The following is a 23,051-nucleotide window of genomic DNA, read 5'->3' as shown; positions in this document are numbered from 1 at the left end:
GATGCCCAGAAAAGGTATTGATCTATAAGGATAGCAGAATATCATTAGGAATCATTTCATTGGTCCTTCTCTCCCTCCGACAGTTGTGTTCATTTCTACCCTAGGTCTCTGAGCTGTCCAGTCTCATTTCCTGATCAGCCAGGCATGGTAGGGCATGGATTCCCTCTCATGAGGCAGGCCTCAAGTTACCTCAACAGCTGTCTCTTCCCATACCTTCTCCCTCCATCCCTCCCACCAACTTCCAACTTCTCCTGTCTCTCCCCAGCCACCCGAAAAACATAATCTCTTTCCCCTTCTCAGGAAGATCCATGTGTCCCCCTAAAGTCCTCCTTTTTACCTAACCTCATTGGGTCTGTGGACTGCAGCTTGATTATCTGTATGTCTTAACAGCTAATGTTGATTTTCAAGTAACTATATAGCATATTTGTCTTTTGGGTCTGGGTCCATTTGCCTTCAAATTTCATGATGTCATTTTTTTTTTAAACCACTAAGCAATACTTCATTGTGTGGCTATACCACAATTTCTTTATCCATTCCTCAGTTGAGGGACATCTAGGCTGTTCTGGCTATTATGAATAAAGCTGCTATGAACATATTTGAGCAAGTATCCATGTGATAGGATGGAATGTCCTTTGGATATATGCCTAAGAGTGGTATACTTGGGCCATAGGTGTTTTTATTCTCAGTGTGCTGAGGGACTGCCATTTTGACAATCAGAGTTCTTAAAGTCGCATTTGGATTAGAGCCACCTTGAAAGCTAGTTAACCCAGCACCCAGGTCTGAGGTTTGGGGCTGCCTTCATTACATGTGAGGGAAAACCAGGTAAAGAAGAATCTCACTGGTATTCTCAAGACCTCAGTTCCAAGCTGATGCCGTGGCCCATTGAGAATCAGCCCACTGTGGGTATGTTCTCTCTGGGTGTGGGTCAGGATGAGGCAGGGGAGTGGGAAAGACATCCTGTCAGCTTTTTTGGTGTCCAGATCTGTGAAGTAGAAAGCACACCATTCTGTGTAGCTTTCCCATTGGATCATGAGTACTGCTAGAAAAAGAACTTCCTGTTTTGTATGTTGTGGTGCCAAAGCCTGAACCTAAACCCTCATCTGTTTGAGGAAAGTGCTTTGTGTGTCTACATGTGTCCCCAGCCATATGTCAGGAATCTCCTGTGGCTAACATTTATCAAATGCTCGCCAAGGCCTGTTCTAGGTAGCTCAACTTCACTTGACTCTCAAAATGCAGACAGGTATGTCCTGCATCCTTCTGCTTTATAAATGAGAGCTTGTTAAGTAGGGGAGGTGGGATTTGAACCCACTGAGTTTGGCCTCAGCTCTGCATGTTTCAGGATTGTGGTGCGCTTCCCTGTGTGTGTTTTATGTTAGCACAGGTGTTAGCTGTATGGGCTGTAGTGAGATTCTGCCCAGATTATTTCTGGCTTTTTTATTTTTTTGTTGTTGTTTTAATTTTGACATCTAGTTTTATTTCAAAAATGCTTTTTTGTATCTTTGTTGAGGGAGATTAAAGAAACAACAAAAACTTGTTCCTGGATCATTGAAGTCAGGATTTATTTGCCTGTGTTTATAGTCTCGTTTGCAGTCTGTCTGGTTTATGTTATAGTCCTGTTGGTTTATGTGCCCAGAGTCTATGTATAAAGTATAGTTTTAATCAGACAGTTCATTTTTCTTGCTAGTCTAAACATTTTTGTTGTCAAACTCTGCCAAGGTGCAGGTCAGCTGCTGTAGAAATCCTCTGAATTACCCTAATAAATACTTTAAAAGCTTTAATAAGAAACCTAAGAAATTCAGAATATTATATATTATAGCTTAAATAAAATTGCTTTATTGTAATGAAGTCACAAATGAAAACATTTCTTTTATCTGTTAATTCTGGTGAGTGATTATGAGGAAAAGAAGAAGACTGACACACTGAAAATTTTAATTTATCTAGTTCCTCTGACAGCCCAGGCCCCAAGGCCTTGGCCTTCATATCCTCACAAACTTTTATGTTTTGCCTTTTCACCTTTGTTCTGTGGCTGGACAGGAGGCCTTCTCTGCTCACAAATTTATCTATTAGAACGAAACCACTAAGAGTTACCAAATAAAACTTCCTCTTCCCTCTATCGCCTCCTCCTCCTTCCATTTCCTCCTCTCTCCTTCCTTCTCTTCCTCGTTATTCTCATTTATTTTTAATGGTACCTTGGTTGTGTAAGGCAAACACTGAGCTACATCCCCAGCTCTGAACAAAGCACCACTGTGGAGTTGATTGGGGGAAATTCAAGTCAGTTCTTTAGAGAGATCTCTGTTGTACCCAGATCAGCAGGCCTCTCCCCACCCAGTCTGCTTTAGCATATCATCTCCAGAGCACTAATTATCTGCAATTTTTTAAGTGTTTCCTAAGATCTTATATTTTCCTGACATTAGGGCTTGTGACTTGCTTACCACTGTGTCTTGAGATTTTATTTGCTGTTTACTAGAGGCTTAGCAGTATTCATAAAACATAAATGTTATGAAAGAGTCAGGCCACATTTATTGAACATATCTTATGCTGTGCAGTGGTGGCGCACGCCCTTAATCCCAGCACTTAGGAGGCAGAGGCAGAGGGATCTCTGAGTTCGAGGCCAGCCTGGTCTACAGAGTGAGGCCAGGACAGCCAGGACTAAACAGAGAAACCCTGTCTCAAAAAACAAAACAAAACAAACAAACAAACAAACAAAAAACAAACAAACAAAAACGAACATATCTTGTATTTTTATAGGACATTCCCAATCCGAGGCTTTCAGATTTATGATGGGCCTATTCATCTCACAAAGAGCACTTTCAAAAAGTATGTGCCAACTCCAGACAGATACAGCAGCGCCATTGGTTTCCTCATGAAGAATTCCTGGCAGACAACGCCCAAGAATAATGTCTCCCTTGTGAAGTTCGGTCCACAGGTAAGGATGTTCTCATGACTCCTCCACAGGGGCTGTGGTGAGAAAAGGCAGTAACACGTTCCTAGAGACAGGGTACCAACAAACAATTTGTACTGTGTCAGAATGCAAGAAAAGTATGGTCGTAGTAATCCCATTGGGTTCAGGTGAAAACACAAGTCTGATGTGACTTGGACTATGTTTTGACATGAGATGTTGTCTACAGCAGGATAGTGACTTAGTGGAGATATGGGGAGATTGTCCAGAAAAACAGGACCGAGATGGCTTACGAGTTTTGGGACACTAAATAGTAAGCTGGACAGTAAACCTGTCTCCACTAAGTGATTTTGGTTCTGCCAAGTGATACATTTTTCTGTGGCTTGTAGGGACAAACTCTGGTATAAGGAGGCATATTGGGGCAGTGTGGTAGAAATTGAGTTTGGACAGTAGAATATAAAGAAGACTTAGAATTTGCATTTTGTATTTATGTTGCAGTTGCCCCCAGAATATTTTTCTTAGCCATTTCACTGTTACCCACAATCCATAGGACAGTCTTCATTACCCACAATCCACAGGACAATCTTCTTAGAACCCTTGACCTTCTCCATCTTGCTGGTGCCACAATCGATCGTCATGGCAGGAGAGAGTTGGAGCCTCCAGCTCTCTGACACACAGACACCCAAAACTAGAACAAAGCTTACTGTTCTTTCATCCCATCCACACAAAACCCAGAGTGGCTTGGTTTAAATAGGCCTTGAGATGGGCTTTTTAAAAGCCATAGCATGAGAGAATTCGTAGTGTTCTCATCTGTCCTTGCAATGGTGGGGATGCCGTGGGAACAGTTTGTGAAAGCAGGAGATAAAGCAACAGTAGCACCAAGAACCCGGAGCCTGTCAACTCCAAGCAACGCCATTTTCCTTTGAGGTGCTTATCATTTAGATGTACTGTTGACGCACAGGCATCTCTGATGACGAGTCCACAGAGTGTTCGTAAGTGCTTTTGTCTGCCTTGAAAAATGTGAGTAGTTGTCTCCTAACAGGAAATAGCTCAAAGCTATAAATAGAAAGCCTGCTTTCTAACCGGATGCTATGTGTGTAGTGAAGGATTTATTTCATTTTTATCTGCTGTGCTAGGAATTCAAATCAGGGTCTTACATACTCTGGCCAGAGTTCCACCACCTGAGTTACATCCCTAGCCTCCTACGAAAGGCTTTGCAGTAAATGCCTGATGTGAAGGTTACTGAGCCAGGCATGCTTCCTGTTTGGAAGAGATGCGACAGCACCTGTTTTCCAGCAGATTCTAGCGAGTTCTGCAGACCTTGGCTGTCTGAAGCCGTACCAATGCTGTGTGTCAGTTTTAGACTGTACTGATTTTTGATGGGTATGAGTAATATTTACAGCTAAATAAATCATCTAGCATGAAATAAAATGATTGTTGGTATAGTTTGAATAGATTTTAACTTAGTTCAGGTTTGATTTGCATACAGGGAAATGCATAGAATCTTACACATGGATTTTATTTATTTATTTCATTTATTTGAGACAGGATTTTTCTGTATATAAGCCCTGGACAGCCTGGAATTCGGTTTCTAGACCAGGCTGGCCTGAAACTCACAGAGATTTGCCTGCCTCTGCCTGACAAGTGCTGGGATTAAGATGGGGTACATGTGGAGTTAATAATAGTTTTCCGAACACTATGGCTGGTTCCACTTTCCCCCTCCCAGAGATTTATTATTTAAGTGGAAAAAAAAAAGAATAAAAATGAAGTTGCAGGTTAATGCTTCCTAGTGGAGCTTTAGAAATGTTTTTGCTCAAGCATGTTGTCTTGTAGAACTCGGACCAACTGGCTACCACGGTTGACATCAGTGATGTGTGACTTCTATGCCTCAGCAGGAAAGCTGTAGTATACAGTAGGGCTCTGTGGAGGGTGCTGTGTGAGCCTGCTGGAGCCTCATTCTGTGATGTTTCTGGTCCTCTCTGCTGTCAGGTCTCTCTGAACGTCTTCTTTGGCAAGCCTGGCCCCTGGTTTGAGGATTGTGAGCTGGATGGTGATAAGAACTCCATCTTCCACGACATTGATGGCTCTGTGACAGGATACAAGGACGCCTATGTGGGAAGGATGGACAACTACCTGATCCGCCATCCCAACTGTGTCAACGTTACTAAGTGGAATGCAGTGGTCTGCAGCGGGACCTATGCCCAGGTAGGGCCGGCAGGTAGTCCAGGTCCAAAGCTCCTAGCAGGGCTGCCTCTGAGAGGAGGATGGTGACTGCAGGGTGACTGGGGGTGTCCCAAGCACAGTTTTTATAGAGATGGGGAAGAAAGCAAGCGGCCATGGAAGGGAAAGGAAGGGAAAGCTCCAGAGACCAGTTAGATCAAAGCAGCAAGCCAGCAGTGGAGGTGAGGTACTTTGTGATACAGTTGATGCAACTGAGAGAAGAGAAGCCACATTCCCTTTTCTGAGTCAAGGTCTCCCCATGCAGTCCAGCCTGGCTTGGAATTTGTGGCAATCCTCCTGGCTCTGCCTCCACTTCTTGTGGCCTGAGACTGCAGGCAGGCACTGTAACAGATAGGTAGGTCTGATGTTTCTTGGCCCTTAGAGTTTTCTTACTACAAGTGTGTTCCCTTGACAGAATCTTAGCCTCTGCTTTCCTGGTCCTTATCTCTGTGACATCTGACTTTGAGATAGAACATCAGTGAGTGACTGAGAAAGAATGAGATCCTAAGGAAGGACCTGAGGTTTGGAAATAAATAGACAAGAAGGAACCCAGGGAATTTCTAATTTTATTATGATAGTCTGTGATAGGGATAGCCCAGATAAATAATGGGGAAGTGCTTCTTTGAAATCATTAAGCTAGTGTGTGTTTTAACAGAGGAGGGGCTTATCTATAAAGTATACCTGGTTAAGAGCATAGACTCTGGAGTCAGACTGACTGGATTCTGTTACGTGCTGAAATGCGAGGTAGGTGAATTAAAAGATATCCTGTGGCCATGCATGATGAGGACAGTGACAGGGCAGGATCCTTCCATGGAATACACTTAGCTTGTGGTCTGGCTGACCACATGTTAACATTTGAAGAGCAGGGGTTTTAAGTCCCAAAGCTGGTTTTAGCAGTGAGAGGATGGAGGAAGATCTTACAGAGCTGAGGCATCAATTACCCAGAAATTTGGAGGAGGAGGGTAGAATCCTTAGCCCCATATTTAGGGCAGTAAACGTGTGGGATTTAATAACAGACTGCTAGGCTAGGCGTGGTGGTGCATGGTTGTGATTTCAGCATTCAAGAGGCTAATGTAGGTAGAGCTCTACTTCATGGTTAAATTGGGCTATGTAGTAAGCCAGTATCTCAAAAAGAAAAATCAGAGGGGAACAAAGAATACAAGAAGGGTCTGATCTGAGCACAAAGAAGGAAATTGGAGGAAGGACAAGGACTACTCTTAAGTCACACTGGCTTGCGGCAGCTGATACCAGATGCCTCTTTTATCGTGTGCTTTCTCCCTGCCACTGACCTTGGCTTAGGAGCCAAGTGCCTATGGGTCCCTGCCTCGGTGCTTCCCCAAGTACCCCAAGTCTGATGTTTTCATCCTCTTAGCCTTCTGTAGTTGACATTCCTAAGAACAGAATTCTTCATTATTCGTCTGACTTTGAAATGATTGTAAAAGAATGTTAAATTAAAACAAAAAAAAGTCTCAACTTGTTCTCTATAGACAAGAAGAAGGATGAAGACAGGACAGCATTTCCTGTTTATTTTATTAGTGTCTTTGTTGTGGGAATTCTCATTCCTTTGAACAGATGGGGAAAGGAACAGTCATAGAAGAGCAGGTCATTGAAGGGTCAGGGAGTAGATGGAGAGTTACCTACAGGGTAACAAGAATGAAAAAAAAGGGGGCTTTAAAATGGGATCCCCATCTTTCATTTTGTCCTTATTCAGAATTACGCCTGGTCCACATTAAATGTCCCCCATCAATACTTACTTAGACTCAACAGATACTGTAAAATTAAAGCCAGAACAAAAATAAGGAACCTTTACTCTTTTTTAGTAGCTGCAGTTTTTATTAAAATTTTTTTTGCTATCTATGTGTCTGTGTATGTGTGTGTATGTGTGCATATGTATGTGTGCGTGTTTGTATGTTTGTGTGTATGTGTGACTGTATGTGTGTATATGTATGTGCCAGACTGACTGAAGATAGTCAGTGTTCAGTAATGAAGATGTTATATGTCTGTAAAGTGTGTGGTATATGGTTATAATAGCCCATAGTTTTCATAAGTTCTAGTTTTTAAATATTATATGTTCTCATTCATAACTTGGTCGACCTTTTGGCTCTTTGGAATTGTAATGCTGTTTGAGATAGGAATCTAATCATTTGCTTTTAGGAAGCAGGGTGATCATTTATTTCTCTTTGTAGCTGAAGGAAGGCTTGAGTCATTTATGCTTTCTGGGAGATTCTAGGAGTGGGAGAACCATGGGTCAGAAATTCTTTCCTGAAGATTGGAAGTTTGGGCAGAAGCCCAGATGCATAGCTGTGTGCTTTTGCTTAGGAGTGAATATAGTGTGCACTTGCGGCAGATGGGGGTGGGGACAGAGGGGAGGGGCAGCAACAGGGGGTTAAGACAGAATCCTCCTCGTGTTGTTTCCAGCGTGAACAAGATTGTAGAGGAGTCCAGTGAAATTTCGGTAAAATGTCAGTGTTCTGCAGATGATTTTACTCTCCTGGAGAATGTATGGCTGGATATTGATTTGTTTTAGGAAACTGTTCAGAGGCTGTGCTGTGGAGGATGCCTTGGTGGAAGGCTTTAGTTTGGCCTGGACTGTGGTTCAAATGCTACTGGAAAAAAATCAGGACTTTCCAGTTTATCTAAGTTTAACATGTTTTCCCAGATGCCGTAGAGAGCTTTTTAACTGTTATTTTTTGAATAGGTGAAAAATGACTTCTTGGGCAAATGGAGGTCATGCGAGAGTAAAGCCAGAGCCCTCAGATCTGAATTTTCCATCCTGTGGATCAGAGGGAAGTCTTAGATTCACTTGGAACCTATCAGTTTTCCTCTGTGTTTGCTGATTGGCTTTGGATGTGAGCTCTTGAGATGGAGGGGAAGCCACAGAAGTTCTCGATTCTGATGAATAAGCTGGCCTGTGGTGGTGGAAATGATGATGTTGGCTAGCAGAGTGAGGGTCTGGTTTTAGCCATGTCTGGCTTTAGCAGGCTTGCACCAGCTTGGCCACTGCTTGTTTGGTCTGGCACTTAGCACAGAATCTCTCTTTTCAAAACTGAGAGACCTTTGATGTATACTGGTAAGTTTTTGGAGCAGCTTAATCTTTTATTCACTTCCTTTCAATTCTTCTCTTTCTCTTGAAGGTGTATGTTCAGGCGTGGAACACACCAAATCTTAGCATGATCATCACACGAGATGAATATCCATCCCACCCAATGGTGCTTCGGGGTATCAACCAGAGGGCCATCTCTCCACAGTACCAACCTGTCATCATGCTGGAGAAGGGCTACACTATCCACTGGAGTGGTCCAGCGCCACCTATCACTTTCCTGTACCTCGTGAACTTCAACAAGTAATGTTTCTCTTTCTGTTGCAAGCAATTGAATAGGCAGTCACAGCAGAGAAAAATAGTACCATAATGTAAAGCCATTTCGTGCACTTTACTCTTGTAGAGAAGCTGTCTAGGCTGTGTAGATGGAAGTGTGATTGTGCATATTGATTATGCAAATCGATTTGGCTTTTTCAATGGTTCCTCTTTCTCCATCATCAGGGTTTTGTGTGCAGAAAGGCTGTCCCTCAGTGGAGTCTACCTTGCTTTGTTCTTTGCTTTCTGAGGTAGTTGGGATTGGATCCAGGACCTCAAGCATGTTAGCAAGAGTTTTTACTCTAAGCCATGTCATCTGCTCAAAAGATAGGTTTTAGTACCATCTGCTGAGTGCTGTAGTTTCCAAAAGCTGGCCCCAGTTTTATGTGGTTTTCTGAGTAAGCTTGCGGAAAATTAAATTAAATTAAAAGCCTGGGCTTTTTCTTTTTTCCTTTTCTCTTTTCTTTCACTGTCCGCCCCCTTCCCCCACCTGGAAGAGGAACAACACAACCTTGCTATTTAGTTCACACTGGCCTTGGAATTGTGACAGTCCTTCTGTCACAGCTTCGCAAATGCTAGGACTATGGTATGAATCTCAGTAGCTGACAAAACTGAAAGAATTTGGACTCCAAGCAGAGACTGGACAGAAGGTGACATGATTGGTTGGTAATGGCTGCTAGGGCAAGAGGAAGGAGTGGTGGGTGTGATACCAGGTATTTCCTATGCCTGCCTTGAAGCCTTCTGTCCTGCTTAAGTACATTTATAATAATCTGAGTCCCTAAAATGTGTAGGTATTTACACTAGGGAAAAGAAATCAAAGCACCTTTCTTTCTAGTAGGTTTATCAAGCCCGTATGTGGATTTTCTCCTGCTCTCTCTTCCTGTCTATTGTCAGTAACCATCTATTGTATGAGTCTGGATCTGCCTGCCTCCCTGAATGCTGTCTGTCTGTCCCTGTGTCTGCATCTGTGTCTGTGTCCTTAATAAAGGGTTTCACTCTTTTTTTTTTTTTTTTTTTTTTTTTTTTTTGGTTTTTTGAGACAGGGTTTCTCTGAGTAGTTCTGGCTGTCCTGGAACTCACTCTGTAGACCAGTCTGGCCTTGAACTCAGAAATCCTCCTGCCTCTGCCTCCCAAGTGCTGGGATTATAGGCGTGTGCCACCACACCTGACTTCAAGGGTTTCACTCTTAATGTTGAACAGCATAGAAAGCATCACATGGGGAAGGAATGAGGGACACTTTACAGGAATCTTAGAGTTTAACAATGAATGAAGCTTTCCTGACTCACTGAGCCCAGCTGTCCCAGATAACAGACTACTGCAAGCTTCTGCAAACAATTTTACCAACCTGTATCTGTGTGGTTTCTAACATCCATCTATGGTAGACATTTTTTTTTTTTAGGTTGCTTTCAACCTATTTGTTATTTTCAGCATTTATTACCATTAACTAAATACATTCTCTGGGTCAGGACATGGATGAGTACATAATTTAAGATTACAACTATGTATTAGCTTAGTTTGTAGAACTGTGGATAGAAAATTCAAGTAAGGTTGATTGTACATTGTCCTCTTAAAGACAGGTTGATCAGACAGGCTGAGTGCACAATACCATAGAAACCTTCAGTCTTAAGTGACCTCAATTCTTAACTAGGCTGTGAGGTCCAGCCAAAGGTCCAGTCTCACTAAGGATCAAGTCAGGATTCTTGGTCCAGAGGTAATGGCTGTGGTAGGGTGGAGCCCGCAGACGTGAGATCAGGAGTAACTGGAGTGAGACTGTGGCAACTTTGATGACATGAATTTCTCAGGATCCTACTCTGTGGGATTTATGACTATGGTTTTGAGAACCCCTCTGCCATCCAGCAGGAAGCCATTCTTCATTGTGTGAATGGGGTGTGAGTGGATTTCTCAAGCCCAGTCTGGGACTGGGAAAACAGCTACATTTGCCATATCATTGTTCGGCAGATTGACCTAGATCTTTGGACCACTCATTGCCTCAATCTGGCACTCACTCTTTCGTGAGTTGGCTCAGCTGACATAAAATGTAATTATAGCATTAGGAGACTGCATGGATGCCTCTTGTCTCGCGTATTTGGTGGGGGGCACCAATGTGCATGCTTAGGTATAGAAGCTACAAATTGGAGCTCCCTGATAGCATCATGAGTACCCCTGGCCAGGAGAACAAGCTTAACTAGAGATACTCCCAAGTACAACAAGGTGTTTGTACTGGACGAAGCTGATAAAATGTTAATCTACAGGGTCAAGGACCACATCTATGGTATATTCCAAAAGCTCAGCAGGATCAGGTAGTATTGTTGTCCACTACAATGCTTTCTGATGTCCTCAAGGTCACTGACAAGTTCAGATTTTTGTCAAGAAGGAAGAATTGACCCTGGAGGGTATCTGCCAATATATATCAGTGTGGTGCTGGAGAAGTGGAAGCTTGCTACACTGTGACTTGTGTGAACCACTATCCCCCAGGCAGTCATCTTTATCAACACCAGAAGGAAGGTGGATTGTTCACTGAGCAGATGCATGCCTGGGAGTTCATGGTTTCTGCCGTGGATGGAGATATGGACCAAAAGGTAGAAGATATGACCAAGAAAGAGTTCCAGTCTAGTTCAAGAAGAGTATTAATTACAGCTGACCTATGGACCAGAAGCTATCAATTCTATCTCACTAACAGCATAAGCTACATCCACAAAATTGGTCGTGGTGGTCAGTTTGACCATAAGGGGGCAGCTATTAACATGGTGACAGCAGAAGACAGGAAGACTCCTGGAGACGTTGAGACCCTCTACTGCACCTCCATTGAAGAGATGCCCTCAGGGTTGTGGACTTCTGAGTGGCTGTCCTGCTACCTGGCCCTAGCCAAGGTTCAGTCCTGGGGAGCTGAAGGACATCTGGAGTGGGGAGGGAAGGGAGCCAAGGGGGGAATGAATGTCTTGTTTTTCTTTTTCTCTCTTTAAATAAATGTTACTTTCTCAGGAAGAAAATTCAATCTCTTAGAGTGTTAGAATATAAGAGAGATTTTTCATAATAATGTCTCGCCACACTGTTTCAACTAACCAGTTGTCTGTCCTCATAATGTCACATTCAATCCAGGGCTGTATTTTTCTTTTACTAATTTATCCATTTACTGTGTGTCAGTTGATATAAAGATGAATGAGTTCACATTAGGGAGGTGGGGAAAATAGTGAGTAGATATCTGTCTCTCTTCCTCCTCCTCCTCTTCTTCCTCTTCCTTCTCTTCCTCCTCCTCTTCCTCTTCTTCCTCCTCCTCCTTCTCCTCCTCTTCTTCCTCTTCTTTCAAGTCTTCTTTAGTGGACATTGGATAGAAATTCTAATCCCGCACTCTGCCTGGGAGAGTAAAGACAGGACAGAGTGAGGAGCCGGTACCTCTACCTTGTCAGTCTTTTTCAAAGTCCAGAGTTTAAAAAGGGCCTGTTCGGCTCAGAATGGTAGATTTGATGAATAGGATTTGGGGAACATCAGAGCAAGGGAAAACTTTAGACTAGAAAGGAGGGGGAGTGATCTTCCCCCTATGTCTCTGGGGAGCAGGTGTGAGAACACCTTGCAAATATTAAACTCTATAGATGTTCACATCCTTAAATGAAATGACATGATGTTTGCACATGATTCACATTTAAGTACCTCTGTACTCTTTGATCATCTGATTACTTTCCATGTTAAAGCATAGTTGACCGTTATTACACTTTATTATTTAAGAAACAGTGGCAAGGGGAAAGTGTATATTTTCAGAACAGTAATAATGTTTGTTTTTGTTTTTGTTTAGTTAGTTGAATCTGATTATGTGGATCTGATTATGTGTAAAATAATCTGGAATTGTGCAGCTCATGGGATTCCATGCAGTTGCTCAAACTTATACCTGAAAATTGATTGCCTTGTTTAATTTTTTTGGTCATGAAGCTTTGACTTGTTGGAATTTGCTTAGTAAGCAGTTGAAATTAAGAGAGGGCTGGGATTTGGGGTACAGCTCACTTCCTAAGCTGCGTGATCATGATGGTGGATGCCCTTCCTGTGAGATTGGTGGGTGGTTCAGATGAGCCGTTGTTGTTTTCCTCTAGCATTACTGTTTGCCTGTCCTCAGCTGTCGCCCAGCCCCAACACCTGGACTCTCTCCTTGTGCTGACCCTTCCCTTTTCATCCCGTTGTTGGCAAATTCTCATTTCTGGCTTCTTAATGGCATTCGATTATTTCCAGTCCTGCCTTCCTAGGTGATGGCTGAATATAGGCCACCCATATCTTTGCCCAGATTCTCGCAGCAGTCCTTTGCTTGGTCTCCCCACCTTTGGTCCCTAGTTCCCACAGTGTGCCTAGTAGGATTTCTTCAGGCCCAGCCTGATGTTCCCAGTGAGACTGGGAAGCCAATGAGAAAAGAACAGTAGGGGACTGGGGAGAAATGCAGAAGGGTTGTCAGTGTTCCTGTGCCTGAAAGTTACATTGAGTTGGATCGAGGGTTTGAGGTGAGATATTCCAGTGAAATGATGGACCGATAGACAGGTTCTGGAAAGTACAGTGCAAAGTTTCCATTCAATTCTGAGTGGTTTTTTTTTTTTTTTTTTTTTTTTAAGAAAAAAAAAAAAAGAAAAAGGCTTTTAAAGGGAAAAAGGGTGAGCCCAGAGTTTGAAAAATCAACAGGAGCTTGAAATAGTCATCTTTTCCTAGCCTAATTAGCTAAAAGTTCATAAAAATTATATGATGGGCAGAGACAAGAGGAAGAGATGAATAATTTTTCCGAATTTAGTGTAATTACAGAGAGGTCATAGTGCTACTTCTGTAAATAACACTTTAAACGTTTAAATGCTGTACTTATTAAGCAAACTAAGGAAAATTCAGACAAACAAAAAGAAAATGGAGATAATCCTGAGTAAAGCAAGGCATGCGAGCATCTGGTCGCCTTCCCCTTACCCTCAGGGTTTTCTGAGCTCCGGGTAGTCTGTAGCTGTGTAACCAACTGCGAACAGTGAGCTTTTCTGACCCCTCTGCCGTTACTAACAGTGCTTCATAGGACACCTTTGCTTTGAAAGCTTTTGGTCTGCATTCCTATTCATTCCTTAGTGAGACTATTTGGTAAAATGTATGAACCATTGCTAAATTCTTACTTCATATTAAAGCTCTTTAGAATGTTAGAGAAGGATTGTGACCCGGCCAGTGGTGGTGTGCTGCTGTACAGCCTTGGGTATATAGTTAGTGCACTGGACTGGACAAGGCAAAATGCTTAAAATGACTTAGGGTGTATTGATATTATCATAATAAAAAAATGTCACAAAAGAAAATAATCAAAGAAAATGTTTTAATTTTTTTAAGAAATAATTTTATATCTAAGCTCATTCAGAAAGAATAATTGTAGTAGTTTGGTAGTATGGATAATTGGCATATATTTCATTTTTGTCATTTGTGCCATTGGAATATCACTTAACTGCAGTTTTTAAAGACGTGTATGTGCGAGTACGTGTGTGTGTGTGTGTGTGTGTGTGTGTGTGTATGTTCAGACAGTCTCTCATATGGTTTTACTAGTTGGCAAACCTCAGGATGTTGATGGTTTCAGGTTAGTGTCTCCAAATCCAACTTGAACTTTATCTGTTTAGAGCATATATTACTTCATTTTACTTCGTAAACACATTCCAACTTCTCTTGAAACCACGTTTTGGTGTACATATTTTTGTTAGATCATATTTCTGTTGTATATATCTTGATATGAGATATTTGGGAACTAAATAAGTATATTAGGCTTGGGACTCAAAAGGCAGAGAGAAATCGTTGTAAAAGTTCTGTATGCTGCAGTGTTCAAAAGATAACAGCTCAAGTGCGACTTTGTTTCTGTCTCTTTTAAAGGGATGACTGGATCCGGGTTGGCCTCTGTTACCCGTCCAACACGACCTTTCACATTACCGCTGGCTTTCTGCAGCGGCAGAACGGCCTGTTATCCAGAACGGAGGAGTATGAGTCTGCGCAGTCGATGGAGCAGCTACAGAAGAAACCGTCTGAGAGAAAATTCTATTTTGACTCTGGCACAGGGTAATTCATGGAAGCAGTGAATGAGATTTAATGCTGTTCGTCTTTAAGGATGAGATTGCTGGCTCTCTAGTATAGCTCACAACCCTGGGGTGTTGATGTGTTTAGCAGGGCGCTGGTGTGGAAGTTTCTGCACATCACTATTAGGGGTTACGAGCAAAGTTCAAGTGACCGGTAATTGTAGTTGGCAGTAGGACTCAAGTGAAGATATTGCTGTTTACTTATTATGGCAATTTAGGGGAAGAGATTATCACTGTGAAGAGCCATCACTAGGCCCAATTGAAAGTAAATAATTTGTTCTTCCACAACAACTCTATGATAGTTATTTATATAAGATACTGATTACATTTCACTGAAAGCCCATTTCCCCTTCCTAACCTAAGGTTATTTCTCGAGCTGACCATGAGTGTTTAAACATCACTGTGTAACCGTGGCATATTTGCTTCCAACTTTCTCTAGGCTGCGTGCGTCTTTCCACTTTTTAATTCTTATCCTGCTGTCCTGGGGTCCTGGTGGCTTTGTCTGCTTTTGTCCAGTTACAGTCTCTCAGCCTGTGGGCTATGGTAGGATTGCTCTCTTCTTCTCTCCAGCAAGTAGCATGCTCCTTCTGACTCTGTCCTAGGCCAGCAGCCCTCTAGGTATAAAGACACCGAAGAAGATGGGCTTCATTTCTCCAAGTAAATTCAGGCACTGAAGCAAGGTATTAGATAGTAAAAAGCTTAAATGCTGTAAGTCCGACAGCGGCGTGGTTACGGAGCCTTAGTGGGTAACTAACAGCTTTACCCAGAGTAACCAAGGACATCTTGGAAAGGGTGCCACGCTTGCTAATTCCTGGGCAATTAGGGGAGGTAGAAACAGCTGGGCGAGGAGTCTCAGGCAGAGGAAAGTCCACAGATGCATGTAGGCATGAGCTGGCATCGGCATGGCATGCTTGGGAAAGACAAAAGGTTCAGAGTGGGAAGAAGTGGGACCAAGGTTGCTCGGGGGAAGAAAGCTGGGGTCCATTTGTTAATTATCTGGTTAACCTCTGTTGATGAAGAACTCATTTGCCCTCTGGTACCCTCTTCCCCAGCAGCCAGTGTGGTCATCTTAAGAGATTCCAATTTTCAGACTTTAAAATTAAATATAAATAGTCTTAATTGGACTTTATTTTGTTGGTGACAGAATTTCCACATTCTCAGTGGAACTTTTACAAAAATTAATGGGACATCCAAATTTGAAAGAGCATTCCAGTGGCCACAAATTAGTGAGTACCCATGTACAAAGATGGGACATTATTTTTTGGTTTGGGTATTTTAAAAAATATCCAGTTTCTGAAGACGTATTTTTTTAAATTCAATTAATTTTGACAGTTTAAATTATGTATTGAAAGACTCTTGCCTATTTAGCAATTTAACCCTGTTATTTAACTATTTGTGCTAAAATTACTAGATGTTAGGATAATCACCAATTTTCTTACCTTTTGGGAGGGGCGTTGGGGAAAGACGGGGTCTCATTTTGAACTCTGGCTGGCCTGGAACTCTCTGTGTAGACAAGGCTACCTTTGAACTCACAGAGATTAACCTGTCCTGCCTCCTGTGAGGTGGAATTAAAGGCGTGTTTTGTTTCTTCTTTGAGAATTTTGTACAGTCCATTCTGATTGAATGCTTACCTTTCAATTGTAACTTTTCCTTGTCCATTGACTTCATCTTAGAACGTGACCTCTTAGTTTCTGGTAATCAGCCACATTTTATCAAGTCCTTTGGATCTTGCTTGACTTCTTCTGTTTGGAAATACTAGGTTTTTAGATAATGCTGCAGCGTGTCTTAGAACCTGGGTTTTGTCTTCGTCTTGGTAGATAGACTATAATTGAGGACTGGTGAAAGTGTTCCCTTAGCCTGGTTGATAAGGATAGACCACAGGCCTGTGTGCTCTTGGCGAGCACTGTGGAGCTTTGACTGCCTTAACCTTCGTTAAACAAGCCACAGTCACTGTTTTATTATTCCTGTTTCCACAGTGATTTATGAGCAGTAACAACAAGGGGAACAGCTGATATTAATGTCCTATATTCTAAGCTCAATATAAATATAGTTTTCAAGGAGTTTTTGAAACAAGCTAAATTCCAGCCTCTCAGATGATCCCTTGAACTAATTTAAACAAGAAATCAATCCTGAAGTCTTTCAGGATAGCTGAATGAAACTGTCAGCATATACCCCAAGGCAGTCATGAATATGACTTGCTGCCCTAGGGGGATGAAGATGAAAGGGAGACACTTTATTAGCTTTGCAGTTTATTTTGCTTTTAAGGAAAAGTTACTTTATTGGAGAAATATCCCCTTGGCCATGAATCAAGTTGAGAAATGCTATGCTTCTGAGAGACGCTAACATCAATTGCCTTGGTTTCTATTTTACAGGTTATTGTTTCTGTATCTCAGAGCCCACAGCCACAGAGATGGCCACAGTTACTGTTCATCTCAGGGATGTGAAAGAGTCAAGATTCAGGCGACAACAGACTCCAAAGATATCAGTAACTGCATGGCCAAAGCGTACCCACAGTATTACAAGAAGCCCTCGGCGGTGAAGCGCATGCCAGCCATGCTCACGGGGCTCTGCCAAGGCTGTGGCACCCACCAGGTAAGCAGGCCAGAGGAGGGGGCCTTTAAGGAAGTCAGAGATTCTTGCCTTGGCTTTGAGACGTCTATCTTGCAACTTTATAAGTACAAGCTGACACCTCTTGAGTTTGGTTTGTTACAGAACCTGTTGCTCCTATGAAGCAGAACAGTCCCCATTTGTAGCAAAAGTATCTTTTTTTTGATTAATTTACCTTGATTCTGAGTTGATTATAGGTTATTGTGTGATTCAACTTATTTATTTCCTAGGTTTAGAATTCTGTTCCAATAGAACTATTGGGTTTATATGTCTAAAAGTATTTTAAAACTGTTTTGTTTACTCATGTATGTGTTTAATGGTTTTTGGAGGTATATGGTCTCATCTAGTGAAGGATGACCTTGGATTTACTACACAGCTTAGGATGACTTGAATGCCTGATCTTTCTGCCTCTACATTTTGAGTCCTGAGGTTACAGGCATATGCCTCCATGCCCCATAATTCTCTGTTTTATTAGTAGTGTGAAATTCCAGCTCATGTCAAAACTCGTTTCCTTTTTTTAAGGCCACCATTTTGAAGCCTATGCTATTATATTTTCTTGCACTGAAAATGCAGACTGACTTTGGTTAGAAGTAAAAATGCTTCTCTTGATATGCTCTTGCTTAGAATATATTCCAGTTAGCTTGGAAAACAATGGCAGTTGAAGCAAATCACTACAATTGCACACAGATGGGGCCCTAAGGAAAGTCAGATGAGTTCCAAGGGAAAACGGAATCAAGAACTAATAACTACCTGACACATATAATATAGAAACAAATATAGGTGAAGGAAGAGATGGTTCTGACGCTGTGCTTCTGGGCCAGCCTCCCCTGGGAACCTGTCTGTCACTAGGAATTCTTGCTCTATTGCAAGGCTACTAAGTTAGTGCGCCAGCCCAAACCCAGCAACTCCCATAGCCTAGAGGATGCTGACGCTGCACACATTGAATAAGCAAGAGCTTTTTAAGAGCACTTGAGTGCCCCCCCCTAATCAGCTTCCTCTTCTACCTTTATCATTCTTAGTTGCTATTTCATACACACATAAAAGAATCCATTATGAGAATATTGATGCCAGATGTAGTGATATATGCCTATAATTGCAAATACTTGACACTGAGGCAAGAGGATTTCACGTTGGAGGGCATCCTGGTCTACAGTAGAGACTCCTCATCTCATAAAGAAAACAGGAAGACAGCAACATCAGTACAGGCTGACTACACAGCTGCAGTGCATTTGAAGTGTTTAGGAACATTGTGTTTACTTGGAAATTTGAGAAATTTATTTTTATCTCAGAGCTAAACACATGTATATTAGAAGTAATTAAAAAAATTCACAGAACTTTGTCCCCAACTAAGACTCAAAAGAAATACCCAACTTCCAAATGTCGCTTGGTGAAGCTGTTGATGGCTCTTCATCTCCTTAAGAACTGTGAATGATTCAGACTGGTCAGGGAGGTGGACCTTAAGAACCAGGAGTGACATTTTGGAGAGAAAGGGAAAGGAGAAGGCGGGAAGGACAGCGTCAGAGGAAGCAGGGAGGCAGGAAAGAATGGGAGGTGCTACTGACCCGTCTGACTGTCCGAGGTGATAAACAGAGGGAAATGGGAGCCTGCGTGGGATGACTGGCTCTGTCTGAGAGAGGCTGAGACCTGGCCCTGTGCAGGACACTAGAAGTAGGTTAACAGTCTAGTTCTCCATGTGTAGAGACTTTCCTTGGTCTTAGATGGATGAACCTCATTTCAGGATAATTGATCTCACAAAGATCTCTTAAAAAGACTTGTTCCAGGACTGGAGAGATGGCTTGGCTGTCTGAGAGCATTTGCTGTTCTTGCAAAAGCTAGTACTGATATAGGGTAGCTTGGCTCACAACAATCTGTAGTTCTTCCTCTAGGGGCTTTGATGCTTTCTCTAAGCCTCCGTGGACACCTGTACATGTGAACATACATATACATACACACATGCATACTTAGGCAGGGAGAGACAGATATAAATAAATACATAAAAATTAGGAATAAATAAATTTTTAAAAGATGCGCACCTGATTTTCCTTGAAATACTTACAACAATTTATACTTAGCACATATTACTGAGTTAATTTTATTGACTTGATTGTGTGTGGGAATGCATTCTAAGCATGTGATGTACCACTGAGCTAGACACATCCCTCATCCCTATTGGTTTCATTAACAAGATTATGCTTGCTTAAAACTAATTTTTTCCAAAAACCAAAAGGCATATACTTCCTGTATGACATGAATGAGATAGAATTCCAGGTCATGGAGTAGTTATAAGGAGTTCAGATAAAGGAATGGCCACTTGGTATGTTTTGAGGGACCTGTGGTCATGGGTATAGTTGCCTTTAAAGATGCAATATGTTCTTGTCTAGATGGTGTTTACCAGTGACCCTCACAAAAGCTACCTCCCTGTACGATTCCAGTCACCTGGGAAAGCAGAAATTCAGCGCGGAAACCCATCCATTATTTCTGTAAGTACAGTCTGGTGTGACCTCAGTCTTTTGGGGACTGCTGTAAGAAATTGCCACAGACTATTGTTTAGAAGCGACAGAAACTTACTGCTCATAGTTTTATAGGTAGGAAGTCCTAGATCAAGGCAGTATTAGAAGTAGTGTCTAGGGAGGGCTGGTTTGCTGACTCTTAGATTGCAGGTCTTCTCTGTGTCCTAGCCTCTCTTGGTTGTAGTTTAGAAGACTCATTCATAAGGACTTCTCCTCTCTTTCCACGAAGGCTTAGTCTTCCTCCTGATGCCATCAGTTTGAGTCTCTGGAACTAGAGTCTCAAACTAGGAATTTGTAGGAACACCGATATCGAACCATAGCCATGCTTCTTGGCCTTTTGGCCAAGTATAGACCACACACCTATGAACTGTGAACTGCTGTGGTTTCTGGCTTTGATCTTTAATCCTAGTGACGTACATTATTTCTGGGACTAGTTACGGGTTTGTCATCCACTTTGATTTACAGGTGGCAGAGGTTCAGCTGAGGTAGAAATACCTGTTTAATGGTTGTGTTTAAAGGTTTTTGTTTTGTTTTCTTTTTTTCAAGTCAATTGTTTATTAGTTACTCTTAGGCTAATGTTAAAAATCTGTTTACATTACTTTCATGCTGGGGAGATGGGGTGCCTTTCCCAAGCACAGTTTGAATTGCTGAGTATCTAGATTTTCCTGTCTTACATGAAATGCAAATATTCTGATATTTGTAAATAGTGGATCGTGTGTATTTATTTCACATATAAGATTCTCTTCGGTGGGTAGACAAGATGGCTCTGGCTGAAGGTACTTGCCTTCATGCTCAACTACTTGAGTTCAATTCCTGGGACTCTCATAGTGGAAACAGGAAACTGCCTCCTATAAGTTGTTCTCTGACTAACACATGCACCCCCTCACATGCACAAATGCACATACACGAGATAAAATGTAATTAAAAGAGAAAAGACTACTATTGCAGAACTATTTCCTGAGTTACAGCAATTTAAACCTAGCTAAACAAATGATTTTGTATATTCATGAGAAGTCATGGGTTAGAAATAGTTCAGGAAGGCCAGGCATAGTGAGGAGAGCCTGTGGAAACCTTGTTAGCTGTCAGTGTAGTGTGTTTACTCTTAATTGACAGAAACAGTGTGCGTCTAGTATGTAGTCACTTCTTGTTTTGTCTTTTCTCCTTTTGCTGAGAAGATTGTATTTGGTAATTTTGGGCTTCCTCTTAATTCTTGAGTCAAGATTTTCATAAGTAGCCCAGGCTAGTCTGGACCCTTCTGCCTCATAAGTAGCCCAGGCTGGCCTGGACCCTTCTGCCTCAGCGTTTGGAGGGCCGAGGTACAGGCATATGCCTTCATGCCTTGATTGGCATTTCTTCCCCTGAGAAGATCACAGGTTGTGACTTAGGGAGAGGTTTTATGAAACTGTGTGGTAGTCTTGCCAGCAGAAGGGAGAGGAGGGTCAGCATTACCAATGGAGGCCTTGTGGGCCTCCTCTCAACAAAGCTGGGTCCTCGACTGCCATGGAAAAGAGTCTCAGGACAGGAGCCAACATTAGCTGACTTTAGGTAGAGCGGCTTAGTTGCTTTTCTATTGCCGCAGAGATTCTATGGCCAAAGCAACTTACAGGCAAGTTTCTTGGGGCTCAGCCCATGGTTTCAGAGTCCATGACCATCATGGCACAGAACATGGCAGGAGGCAGGCAGCCGTGGAGTGGTAGCTGAGAGCACACATCTTGAGGCAGCAATCAAAAGGAAGAGCTAATTAGTAATGCCATTGACTTTTAAAATCTCGAGCCTACCCCATGTGACAAACCTCCTCCTACGAGGCTGAATATCCTAGTCCCTGCCAAAGAATTCTGCCTATTGGGGAGCAAGCATTCAAATACATGAGGCTGTCGAGGCCATTGTCATTCAGACTGCCATATAGAGATAGGAAGGGGAGAATCTATGTCTTAGATGTGAGCACAGGAAAGAAATCAAGAGAGTGAGGGAGTGTGCCGGAGGGCAGAGGCAACAAACTGTGAAGGAGAGTGCTCAACCCAAGAGAGAAGAGAGTTGTGATTGTCACCTATAATGGAGGTCTTTTCAATTTTGTGGCTTTCTAACATAACTTTCTTAAAAAAATCATTTCTGTTCAAAACTTAAGTATAAAATTGGAAGGAAACATACAAGTTGGCATTCTTTTTGTAAATAAGCCTGTAAGGTGGCTTTGTGAGATATGTTTTTGGGGATTTAGGGTTGGTAAGGTGCTAACATAATAAACACGGTCCTATACATTCTGACCACAAGTATTTGTGGTTTGTTTCCTTTAACTTCTTCTATAAGATATCTTTAAGGAAGACAAGTGCCATCTTAGTGGGCAAATTTGATTGATCAGTTGTCTTGTAGTGTCTTGACTCAGCCTGGTTCCAGTGTGAGGGTGTCTTTCTCTTTCTGTGTTTCCTCTGCTCCCAGCCATTCTGTTTTTGCCCTAGTACGTCATAGCTTAAAAGTCCCACTTTGCCATTTTGAGGTCAGAGAGACATTTGTATTTGTAGGAGAAAGAATGCATTCAGTGGATTTGTTATTCTGGACCAGATGCTGCCGGGGCCTTCCACAAGTTACATGTGATGGACACCAGCACCTTCCACAAGTTACATGTGATGGACACCAGCCCCTGAGCTCTGACTTCCAGACCTCAGAGATATCATAAGTGGTCATGCTGAGATCTGGACCCTTTAGAGTCTCCCTCACAGCTGAGGAGGCTGCCCTCTCTTGCTTAGAGAATGTTATCTGGCCAGCAAGGACTCATCTCCCTCCCCCCAGGAGAGGCTAGGAGAGCCTCTTAACCTTTTCCTGTCCTTAGCCTCCTTTCTGCAAAGGAATTTTTTATTAAAATGTGGGGATATAAATATATAAAATACCTACACAAATCAAACACTTACTCCTGACAAACCTTAAAGAAATCTATTTCAAGAGAATTCTTTGGTCTGCATATAATTTTACTAAGTATTGTCAAAGATTAAAGTGAATTTGAATAGTGAGATATATTTCTTTGTCCATATTCACAAAAAGAATTAAATTTTGGTACATTTCTGATACTTTAAGATACAGAGCATCTTTTGTGGGTTTTTTTTTTTTTTGGAGTTTATCCATATTTTGACATTATAATCACCAATGCTGAGAATTCTATCACACATAAATACATAGTACAAAATAGCAAAAGGAGTTTTAGGGTCATTTTAGAAATTATTGGGAATTCGGCCCTAATTTCAGGTCAAAATTTACTGGATGATTTTTTTGTAAATGAAATACAAGTCAGCATCTTAAACAGATTCTTAAAAATCAAACATTTTAACATAGTACATTCCAAAGATAGATTTCGTTGGTATTTATAGGCACAAGAAAGCTGTTGGGAAAATAGAAAGGGTTTTGTTTTTCCTAATTCA

The 23,051-nt window shown here is 41.9% G+C and overlaps 2 protein-coding genes and 1 pseudogene across 4 annotated transcripts in view; 2 read left to right on the top strand and 1 right to left on the bottom strand.

Annotated features, from left to right (window-relative positions):
- Positions 1-23,051, bottom strand: part of Gda (guanine deaminase) — a 680,631-nt gene that overhangs the window by 461,637 nt on the left and 195,943 nt on the right. The window lies entirely within an intron of this gene.
- Cemip2 (cell migration inducing hyaluronidase 2) overlaps positions 1-23,051 on the top strand; it is a 74,343-nt gene that overhangs the window by 45,551 nt on the left and 5,741 nt on the right. For all 3 annotated transcript variants that reach the window (XM_052188323.1, XM_052188315.1, XM_052188330.1), the window contains exons 16-21: positions 2,749-2,926; positions 4,889-5,104; positions 8,254-8,462; positions 14,328-14,510; positions 16,900-17,119; positions 19,516-19,614. In XM_052188323.1, coding sequence (XP_052044283.1) covers positions 2,749-2,926; positions 4,889-5,104; positions 8,254-8,462; positions 14,328-14,510; positions 16,900-17,119; positions 19,516-19,614 — 1,105 coding nt within the window. The remainder of the gene's footprint in view (positions 1-2,748; positions 2,927-4,888; positions 5,105-8,253; positions 8,463-14,327; positions 14,511-16,899; positions 17,120-19,515; positions 19,615-23,051) is intronic.
- On the top strand, positions 9,130-11,437 carry LOC127684515 (eukaryotic initiation factor 4A-I-like; annotated as a pseudogene).

The sequence above is a fragment of the Apodemus sylvaticus genome, chromosome 1 (genome assembly GCF_947179515.1).
Source record: "Apodemus sylvaticus chromosome 1, mApoSyl1.1, whole genome shotgun sequence".
Classification (NCBI taxonomy): Eukaryota; Metazoa; Chordata; class Mammalia; order Rodentia; family Muridae; genus Apodemus; species Apodemus sylvaticus.
This window is presented reverse-complemented; position numbering and strand designations above follow the sequence as displayed.